Source organism: Calypte anna, chromosome 28 (assembly GCF_003957555.1).
Source record: "Calypte anna isolate BGI_N300 chromosome 28, bCalAnn1_v1.p, whole genome shotgun sequence".
NCBI classification, from domain to species: Eukaryota; Metazoa; Chordata; class Aves; order Apodiformes; family Trochilidae; genus Calypte; species Calypte anna.
This window is the reverse complement of record NC_044273.1, coordinates 4,585,513-4,596,282: the sequence shown is the minus strand read 5'-3', so window position 1 is coordinate 4,596,282 and position 10,770 is coordinate 4,585,513. Positions and strand designations below refer to the sequence as shown.

Below are 10,770 nucleotides of genomic sequence, written 5' to 3'. Positions count from 1 at the left end.
GGTCCGGTCCAACCCAGCCCAGCTCTGCCCGGTCCGGTCCGGAGCGGTCCGGAGCGCCCCCTGCTGGCCAGGCCGGGCAGCCACGCAGCCGGTGCTGCCCCAGACTACAGCTCCCAGCGTCCCTTGCGGCAGCGACGAACTACAGCTCCCGGCAGCCCGCGGGGCTGCGTGCCGTGCGTGCTGTGCGTGCCGTGCGTGCCGGCGGAGCAGGCCGGAGCGGGGGGGCCGGTGCCGCGGCGATGCTGGAGGAGGCGGGCGAGGTTCTGGAGTCGGTGCTGAAGGCCTCATGTCTGCCGCTGAGCTTCCTGCTCTTCGTACCCGCCGTGCTGCTGCTCCTGGGGCCGCCGCCTGCTGCCGAGGCCGCCCACGAGTTCACGGTGTACCGCATGCAGCAGTACGAGCTGGGCGGGCAGCCCTACGGTGAGAGACTGCACGGACCGCCCGGGCTCGGTTCGGCCTGCGCCGGGCCTCGGTCCTCCGGTAGCGGCTCCTCCCTGAATAGGGAGGGATCCCTCCCTTAATGGGGCCGAGGGAGTGCTGGGAAGAGCCCCGACCCCGGGTAGGCTGGGCGGGCCGGGGAGGGCGACCCAGAGCGGGGCGGAGGGTTCTGGGAGGCCGCAGCCGGACCCTTCGGAAACGGGCCCTCCGGAACCGGGCCCTGGGAGGCCGCAGCGGGCTCTACCTGGCTGCGTTTCAGGAGGAGCAGGAGGTTGCCGAGAGCTGCCACATGGTGACCTCGAGGTGGCCAAGGACCCTGCTGTGTCCTTGCCTGCTCCTGTCTGTGCCTGAACTCCCCGTGTTCCGAGTAGTCCAGCTGCAGCCTTCTTGCATGCTGGGGAAGCTTATTGACCAGCTCGGATTTTAACTTCAGGTCCTCTCCTGTCAGGTTTTTGGTTCTGGAGTCTCTCAGGTCTGGGTGAGCAGTGTCTGTGCTCTGTGTCCTTTCTGTTACAGTTCTGCCTTTATGTTACAATGACCTCCAGTTCCTCTGTTCTGTTGCTGATTGCTCAACACCTCTCTTTGACTCAGAAACACAACCTGGTCAGTGTTGGATGCTCAGTCTTCACCCCTCCCTCCCTGTACTCACTAACCCAGAATCATGCCTTGTTTCTGAGTCTTCCATAGGTATTTTACTCGAGGTCAGGGCACGAGTAGCTTCCTCTTGTCTGTTTTGTGGCCATAAATTTCAGCCTTATGTTTGCAGTCTGGCATTACAGCCCCAGTACAGTTTATTTTTTACTCTCCATGAGACCTGGGCTCAGCTCTTTACAAAGATCAAACACTTGGTTGAAGTTATGATTTCCCAGCTGTACCCCCAGGCTTTGTAAATACTGCAGACACTACGGGTGGCTTCTGAATATCTGAAATCAGTTCTATGTTCTCCCAGCACAGTTCTTCAAAATGTGTTCACTCTTTGAGCCCTCTCTTGCTGGGAAGCTCAGGAGATCCAAGGCAGGCTCTGCAGTGAGTGCTGAGCTCTCTCTCTCCTCACGTGGTGGTGAGGCTTAGTGGGGCATCTGGGTTGTTTCAGCTGGCTCTGATTCTGGTTGCCTGAGAGTTCTCTCTAGCCAAGTGCTCACAGCATCTTTTGTGAACTCTTGAAAAGCCACACATTGGTTTTTAAGGTGTTTGCAGTTATCTTTTTATGCCATTTCTTTTTCTGGAGCCTTTTAGCTCGGTGGGTTGTGTGTTTCCTTTGTTCCTTGCCAGCCCCTTTGAGGAGCTGTTCTGTGTCTGTGTTCTGAGGCCAGATGTCCTTCAGGATAAAATCCAGATTCTCCTCTTCATTTATAAGATGACCAACTAGAGATTTGCTGCTGAGCCTCCTCTTGAAGAGGGGAGAAGAGTTTTTGTGTCAACACCAGTTGTGGAGCAGCTGAAGAAGAGGGTTGGAGTTCTGTAGATTGTAAATGAATAATTATTTAACAGCTTGCTGTAGAGAAACTACAGGAAATCAACTTGTCTTGCCATGCTTTGAGAAAATACTCTTGGATCTTCTCAGCTGAGGTGTCAGAGGGCTGTGCTGGGAGCAGACCTCTGGATCCACCCTGTGCTGGGTTTGTTCTGGGAATGTTGGAGGGATTGTGAGGAGTTTTTTCTGACAGGGTGGGGACAGTGACTGTCAGTGTTTGTTACACAGTGTAGGAGCTCTGTGCAGGTGGACAGAGAGGCAGCCTGTGTGTGGCTGTGGTGTCAGGGAAGCCTGTCAGAGGTTGATGCTGTGTGGTGCTGGGTCAGGGGATCCTGGCAGGATCTGAGGGATCCAGAGCAGAAACAGATCCCACGTTTTCCTGCTCGGGCGAGCTGGAAGAGGGGAACTTTGCTTTCTGCAGGTCCTGGCTGCTCTGAAGTTTGTCAGAATGTCACTGAGGCTGTTCTGAGAAGGAGCTGAAGCAGAAGGGGTTCTGATGAACTTAACCACACCTCCTGTCCCCTCTGGCAGGCACCAGGAGCGCCGTGCTCAACACTGAAGCCCGCACAGCCGAGGCCGACGTCCTGAGCCGCCGCTGCGTCATGATGCGCCTGGTGGACTTCTCCTATGAGCAGTACCAGAAGGCTCTCAGACAGTCAGCTGGGGCTGTGGTGATCATCTTGCCACCATCTATTTCTTCTGTCCCACAGGATGTTGTCAGGGTAAAAAAGCCACGTTTTCCTTTTCTCTTCCTGAGGGAGAAACACCAAATCGTGCTCTGATTTTAGAAGTTTCTTTTCTCTCTTTCTCTCTCTCTCTCTCTCTGCTTTGGTTGTTCATTTTCTTTCTGTTGGTGTCTCACTTATACCCTCAGCAATTCATGGAGATAGAGCCAGAAATGCTTGCTATGGAAACCATTGTGCCAGTCTACTTTGCTGTGGAAGATGAAGAGCTGCTGTCTATCTATGAGCAGACACGAGCTGCCTCTGCATCACAGGGCTCTGCCTCAGCTGCAGAGGGTGAGTTGTAACCAGGAGGAAAGGTCTAGAGTGTCTTTGTGTCGTGTGTTAGTGTGCTGTGCCATGCACAATGAACCAGAGTTCTGTTGCATCCATGTTTATTTTGTTGTTGTTAAAGCATTCTGACATTTAGTGAAAGAAAAAGACAGTATATATATATAAAAAAAGAGTATTACTTAACTATGTTTGGCAATACAGTTGCATGGAGTTGAGATGTCAGCTTCACACTGTTGTATGTGAGACAGAAAGCAAAACTAAGGGTAAAAACAGCACTGAAGGTGTTAAGTGACTGCAGTATGTTGGTAGAAGCTGAAGCTTTTTAGCTGACCACAAGTCAGTTCAGTGCTTCCAGGTAAATAACTTTACTACCTCATTGACCTGCTGCTCATTGTTATCTTTGGGAGTCTTTGAGAAGATTTCTTGTTTTAGCCATCTCAGAATACTGGGACTTCAGGACAGAGTGCAAATGCAGTCACCAGGATTCTGTGTCAGTGCATAGACATAAGGAACAAGTGAGAGTGCTGAAATGATTTAAAGCTGGTCTCTCCAAAGCTGTGTTAACAAGGGAAATACAGGAATTAAACTTTTACAGGTGTGCTTTTTTGTTTTGCTTCTAGTTCTGCTGCACACAGCAACTGCCAATGGCTTCCAGATGGTGACCAGTGGGGCTCAAAGCAAAGCTATCAATGACTGGCTCATACCCAGCGTGGAGGTGAGTGGTGTCCAATTCAAACTGGCATCCTTGATGGATGCCCTCTGGGGCTCCATCAGGCATTTGGACTGATGGGGGAAGCCAGGGGAATCTTGGCCAGGGAAGTCCCTGAAGTCCCCTGTGGAAGTCAGGCTGTCTTTGTGTGGGTGCACAAGGGGTGACGTGAGTGTCACTGATCAGAGAATCATAGAATGGGCTGGGTTGGAAGGGACCTCAGAGATCATCAAGTCCAACCCTTGATCCACTCCCCCCGTGGTTCCCAGCCCATGGCACTCAGTGCCACATCCAGGCTCTTTGGAAAGATCTCCAGACACGGAGAATCCACTACTTCCCTGGGCAGCCCATTCCAATGCCTGATCACCCTCTCCAGAAAGAAATTCTTTCTAATGTCCAACCTAAAATCTCTCTCCTCTGCAGGGAAGGCTGACAGGACTGGGTGGAGAAGATCTGCCCACTGTTGTGATAGTTGCCCACTATGATTCTTTTGGAGTGGCTCCAGTGAGTATCATTTCCTGCAGCCCTCTGTTCCTCTCTCTCTGTTCCTTTCTCTCCTCCCATGTGGCTTCCATCCCCATGGGTTTTTTTTTTCTTGGCCTTAAAGACATGGGACAGTTACAGTATTATATAGTGTCTTGAAGGCTCTCCTGGTGCAGTAGTGTAGTGCTGACACCCTGTGTGTGTCCCCTCCCCCTGCAGTGGCTGTCCCATGGTGCAGACTCCAATGGCAGTGGGATCTCAGTGCTGCTGGAACTCGCCAGGCTCTTCTCCCGGCTCTACACCTACAGGCGCACCCACGCTGGGTAAGGAACTCTCCTCTTCTTGCTTGAATATGCTGTATCTGTGACCAGCTGAGAAGGGGTTTTGCTCTTGACCTGGAGAGTATTCCAGGCAGCTCGTTAGTTCCTTTGCTCTGCTTTGTTTCCCTCTAAGATTCCATCCTCAAACACTGACAACTTCCCCCTTTCACCCCGTCCTGCCATTACCTTAGGATGTGGCATGTGGAAAGTGTTTGGTGATGGTCAGTTTGCTTTGAACTCTTGTGGTTTCACCACACCAAAGCTGAACCAAGGGGTTCTGTAGCCATGGAGTGCAGTATGCTAACAGTTCTCTGTTGTCCTTGATGGGCAGGTATAACTTGCTGTTCTTTGCATCTGGAGGTGGCAAGTTTAATTATCAAGGAACCAAGAGGTGGCTAGAAGACAATTTGGACCACACTGGTGAGTAAGGGGCTGGCATTGCAGTGTACTCTGTGCAAAGCCTCTGTTACTATGATTGTGTTAAATATGTCAGCCCTCCTGTCCTGGTTTGGGCTCCTTTATCAGGGAAGAGAGGGGCATTAACAGAGAGCATCTGTCATTTGGTTTAACTGCCAGGGCAGTGTGAAACCCTGACACCTCCTGTGAGGATCTCTTTGTGGAGGCCTTGCTTTTTTTGGCATGGAAATCCCAGCACAAGACATACCTGTACACGTTTGGATGTTTCTGTTCCAGATTCCAGCCTGCTGCAGGACAATGTAGCATTTGTTCTCTGCCTTGATACTCTGGGCCGAGGCAGCAGCCTCCATCTCCATGTCTCAAAGCCTCCCAAGGAGGGGACCTTGCAGCACGCGTTTCTGAGGGAACTGGAGATGGTAATGGAAAGCATTTTAGGTATATGGGACTTTGGGATTTACTGGGGGGACCTGCAGCTCTCCACGAGAGGAATGTGGAAAGGAATGCACGAAGAAAGTGAAATATTGAAATATTTCATGGAATGTTCATTGTCACTTCATTTGAAGAGCAGACAGATCCTCATGCCACAATCCTAAATGAAGCAGACTAGAGCTGCATTTTCCACTGCATCCTTGTGGCTTGTGGCCTGCAAAAGCAACCCTGTGGGAGCATTAAACCAGAACCCTGTAGAGTAACATTAAACCAGAACCCTGTAGGAGCATTAGACCAGAACCCTGCAGGAGCATTAAACCAGAACCCTGAAGGAGCATTAAACCAGAACCCTGTAGGATCATTAAACCAGAACCAGCTTGGTTTGGACACTGAGATAACTTTCTAGTGGCAGCAGCTGCACCTCACAGACAGAAGTTCACTCACCTTCTGCAGCAACAGCCAAACGGGGTCGAGGCAGACTGGGCAGCACAAGATGGGACTGTGACACCCAGTCAGGACAGTTTGTCCTTTCCCTCAGGTTGTTGCCAGCCAGTTCCCAGAGGTGAAGTTCTCCATGGTGCACAAGAAGATCAACCTGGCAGAGGACATGCTGGCCTGGGAGCACGAGCGGTTTGCGATCCGCCGCCTGCCGGCGTTCACCATCTCCCACCTGGAGAGCCACCGGGACAGCCTGCGCAACAGCATCATGGACAGGAGGTCAGGGATCTGCTGATGGGCAGAGGAGGGGTGAAAAAGGGGTGAAAAGGGGATGGGCTCTGTGTTCAGGCTCACGCTTGATGGAAAAGCAGGAAGCTGATCCCGTTCATAGAATCATAGAATAGAATCATAGTTCATAGAATCGAGTCCAACCCTTGATCCACTCCTGCTGCAGTTCCCAGCCCATGGCACTCAGTGCCACATCCAGGCTCTTTGGAAATATCTCCAGACACGGAGAATCCACTACTTCCCTGAGCAGCCCATTCCAATGCCTGATCACCCTCTCCAGAAAGAAATTCTTTCTCATCTCCAACCTAAACCTCCCCTGGCACAACTTGAGACCCTGCCCTCTTGTCTTGCTGAGAGTTGCCTGGGAAAAGAGCCCAACCCCCCCCCGGCTCCAACCTCCTTTCAGGGAGTTGGAGAGAGTGATGAGGTCTCCCCTGAGCCTCCTCTTCTTTAGGCTGAACAGCCCCAGCTCCCTCAGCCTCTCCTCATAGGGCCTGTGCTCGAGTCCCTTCACCAGCCTGGTTGCCTCCTTTGGACCTGCTCCAGCACCTCAATCTCCTTCCTGAGCTGAGGGGCCCAGAACTGGACACAGGACTCGAGGTGTGGCCTCACCAGGGCTGAGCACAGGGGCAATCCCCTCTTTCCCATTAATCCCCTCTTTCCCTTCAGGGCACGAATAGACACTAAAGCACTAACCAGGAACACTCGGATCATTGCTGAGGCTTTGACAAGGGTCATCTACAACCTAACAGACAAGGTAAGACCTGTCTCATGCATTGCTAGCTCTGGTTGCCCTTCCCAAGGACCAAGCCTGATCTCCCCTGGGTTTTTTCTTCCCTTGCAGGGAGCACCTGCAGATCTGCAGATCTTCACGGATCAGATGGTGAGCACAATACATTGTAGTGACCTGTGGGAAGGAGGGATCAGGAGTCTGGGAGAGAAGTCTGGTCTTGGCATATCTGTGGTTGACTGGCTTGTTTTGATGGTATTTTTATGCAGCAGATCCAGCAGGAACAACTAGAATCAGTGATGGACTGGCTGAGCAGTCAGCCCAGGGCTGCCCAGTTGATAGATAAAGACAGCACCTTCCTTAACACCTTAGAATATTATATGGGTCGCTACCTGAAGGATGTCAAACAGCATCATGTAAAGGCAGACAAGAGGTAAGAAAAAAAGATTAAAGAACTAGCTAGGGCATGCTAGCTGGCTTCCCACTGCAATGAATTTTGTCTCAGCTCCAGCTTTTCTGGCTTTTTTGCATGTAGCTGGAAGTTACTTCTCTCTGCTCTTCTGTCAGTTTTGGTTCATGCTCTTTTCTTCCAGGGAAAGCTCTTTATCATTCCTCACAGCACAGCAGCTCCCTCTGCCTGAAGTTTGTTTATTCACTGGTTTGGTTCCACCCTTCCCATTCTGAGTCCTGCTTCTCTCACAGTGCAGGAAAATATTAAAACTCCCCTAGAAATCTTTCTTTACTTTCCTGTCTAACCTGCTTGGGTTGAAGCAGTTAAATTTGTATCCTGGTTGTAGCAGGAAAAAAAAAAAAGACTGGACAGCTAAAATCAGTTCAAAACTGGTGTGCCAGTGGATGAATTGCTTGAGAACAAAGGTTTGGACCATCCTTCCTGCTGTGTCAAGATCTGTAATACAACCTGAAGGATTTCTTCTTTTCACAGGGACCCTGAGTTTGTTTTCTATGACCAGCTGAAACAGGTGATGAATGCATACAGGTATGGGATTCCCCTGGGCATGCTGGGCTGTGTTCTCACTATCTGGCAGTTCCTGCTGTAGCAGTTTCAGGTGTTCTTTCTTTATTGCAGGGTCAAGCCAGCAATCTTTGACCTCCTCCTGGCTGTCTGTATTGCAGCATACCTTGGTGTTGCCTATGTTGCAGTGCAGGTAAGAGAAGAGGAGCAGGAGACAGATGTTTTATTCCCCTCATAAATCATATTAGCTACAGTACCTGTTGCTCACACAGTCCCCATGCTGAGGTTGGAACAGTAATGCCATCCAACTCTAAAAGCAGACCAGAATGGATTTCATGTGTATGATTTTGAGTATCTCTGTTATCTGTGCTGTTTTGTAGTAAGTTAGGATTATTAGGAGATTCTGCCAGTATCTGAAGGTGGGATGCACTTTAGAAATGCATCCTCAGGGTTTTGGTTTTTTAGTGAAACTCCAAATCCACCCTGTGTCCATACTTCTGGAACATGATACTCCATGCCTTGGCCAGGGAGCTTCAGTTTGGTGGGTTTCAGTCTCACCAAGGAATTGCATTTGCACATTAGTGTTGTTTTAAGCCTTCTAATAGGGTTTCTCTCTGTATAAAACAGTAATTTTATTGGCATTTATAAGGACTCATGGTTACTTTCTTTTTTTTTTCCAGCACTTTGGTCTCCTTTACAGGATGATACAGAGATTATCCACTAAAACCAAGCAGCAGTGAAGCAACAACTCATCACCCATACAGCAGCACTGAGCCATCGGTGAGCCCATCAGGAACCTTCTGCCTTCCATTGAATCCTGCTGGTTTTCTTCCTCTTTTTTTTGTCTTTGCTACTCTATAGAATGGAGGAAGGTGGAAAGAAAATGAAATTTTAACTCTTGTGCAATTCTTAAGTGCTTTTCTTCACGTTCTTCCCCTGACTTGCACCATGTCTGTTTTCCTTTGCTTTTGGCGAGGGAGAGGCTCAGAGACCTCAGCAGTTCTGCAGGTTGTTTAAACACTGAACAACTTATTCTGAGCAGCTTCTGTGAGTGTAAAACCAAGTCCAGCACCTTCATGGACACATGTGCCAACCTGCAAACTGAAACTACCAAGTAGAGTGACATGGTATCTCTGCCCAGCAAACAAGGACTCAGAGCAGTTGTTTGGGAAAAAAAAACTCCACATACAAATTAAAGAGGACCCTACCAGCATGTTTCCTTATGCCACCTCTTCCCTAAGTGCACTGCTGGGCTTTGGGAAGGTGTGTTGAGCAAGCAGTGTCTGCAGCAGCCACCTTGTGGTTTTTTAGGCTGCAATAACTCATTCCCTTTTAGGAGGTGCCCTGATCTTGGCTGTCATTGACAGAATGAGGAAAGATTCCTTGCATTAGGGTTCTTAGCAGAACAGATTCCTTCCTGTCTCTATTGGAGGGTGCATCTTGCTGTGTACTTGATTTCTCTTGCAGTTTATGGTCCTTGAGCAGTTCACAGCTGCCACCACTCTGCTAAACTCTTGCTTGGTTTTTAAGAGATGTTCCACAGTCCATATTGGTGCAGGGTCATGTTCTGTGCTGTTCCATGTACTGAGCCAGTTGTATCAAGAGCAGCTTCTGCTGAAGTCTGGTCTCTAATCCCTTCAGTCTTCATTTCTCAGCTTTTACTTCCAGATGGGTTCTGGATTTGGGGGTGGTCTCCCATGTTCATCTGCATCTCAGGGTCTTGTTTCACATTTTTTAGCTCTTTTATCTCTGGAAACACTGTTCCTGGTCTGCACTTCTGAGCAAGTTCCCAAAGTGCTTGTTGCTGTTTTTTTCACGTGCTGCTTTCAGAATGGATGAAGGGAGGCAGGTCACTTAGACATTAAAAAACAAAAAAAAGTGAAGTTTTATGAATGTCATTTTAAACATGGCTGTTTCTTGTTTAGCTGTAACTCTCTTACTTTTATACTTGAGCAAGCCTAATTTTTATTTGCTGGTAGTTCTGGATGGAGAGTACTATGTAGTTACCTAAAAACAGTTCCAGTGCTGTGCAGAGATCCAGAGGGAGAGGTATCCAGTTGTTCAAGGAATGCCATAATCTTAAGTTCTTCTTGAATTCCACCATCCAAGGTAAGCAGGACATTTGTCACCAGTTTCAGTTAAGACATGGATGCCCTTTCTGGGCAGTCTTGCACTTTGTGTATCCTCAAGTTCTGGAAAATACATAAAGATACTGCCTGCAAGCCCCAGGTAGTTCTAGAGGATGTTCTGATTCAGTGCCACTGTCCTGACACTTGTCAGTGTTGGAGTCCTTGCTGTAGTTTGTTCTATGCACGTGAGGTATCTTGACTACCCTTTTTTTTTCCCCTCTTTTAAATGACTACTTATATTTAAAACAGCATCTTTAGCAGGAGCTGAGAAGCTCTTGTGGGTTTGAATGCAGGTGTACTTGGGTTTTATATGCAAGGAAACTTCAAGCTGTGCATCCTTGTCTGCAGCACAGCTGCTGTGCATGCACTTGAGAGAAAAGGGCTTCTTGTGTCCTGTCACTGTCCTTGTCTTTTGGATGAGGCCTAAAGCACTGATTTCCATCCATTTTTCTTTGTGTCACTCTGATCCCTTTCTTGGAGTTCTCTTACCCCATGATGTCTACTTTCTGCTACTTTAAACGTGTAGCAACTTGGTCTTTAAAGGGTCTTTTCTTTTCCAGGAGAGGATGCTGTTGTCAGTGGCTCACTGTCACAGCAGCAGGTGGCATGATAGCAAACACTCCTGAAATATCAACCCTGCAGGGAAACTTGCTTTTTTCTTATCTTTTTGAGCATTTATTTTAAATATATCTCTCTGCATGCCTGAAGTGTTCATGACACTCCTCTGCCAAATTAATTTATAATGGTGTCAGAAGTTGCTGGAGTGGTTGGAAGATGAGCCTTAATTGTTTTCCACTGGCTTTTATGCTCTGCCCTTAGAGAATACATGTGTTGTGCATGCTCTGGACAGTCAGGGTTCAGAACACGCATGTTACAGTGGCTGTCTGAAGATCTTTGAAGTTTCTGAGTATCTGCAAGTAGTTCCC

At 48.9% G+C, this 10,770-nt stretch overlaps 1 protein-coding gene across 2 annotated transcripts; it reads left to right on the top strand.

Moving 5' to 3' along the window:
* Positions 1 to 172: 172 nt before the first annotated feature.
* NCLN (nicalin) lies at positions 173 to 8,882 on the top strand. Of its 2 annotated transcripts, none has more exons than XM_030466248.1 (15): positions 173 to 420; positions 2,444 to 2,634; positions 2,787 to 2,931; positions 3,549 to 3,643; positions 4,061 to 4,141; positions 4,340 to 4,443; positions 4,772 to 4,860; positions 5,134 to 5,273; positions 5,825 to 6,003; positions 6,682 to 6,769; positions 6,857 to 6,895; positions 7,015 to 7,175; positions 7,686 to 7,739; positions 7,830 to 7,908; positions 8,396 to 8,882. In XM_030466248.1, the coding sequence occupies exons 1-15, from the start codon at positions 240 to 242 to the stop codon at positions 8,453 to 8,455; spliced, it is 1,686 nt and encodes a 561-aa protein (XP_030322108.1). In that variant the 5' UTR covers positions 173 to 239; the 3' UTR covers positions 8,456 to 8,882. The 2 variants fall into 2 exon arrangements, with proteins under 2 accessions (XP_030322108.1, XP_030322107.1); XM_030466247.1 differs by having other exon boundaries at positions 7,012 to 7,175.
* Positions 8,883 to 10,770: the final 1,888 nt, after the last annotated feature.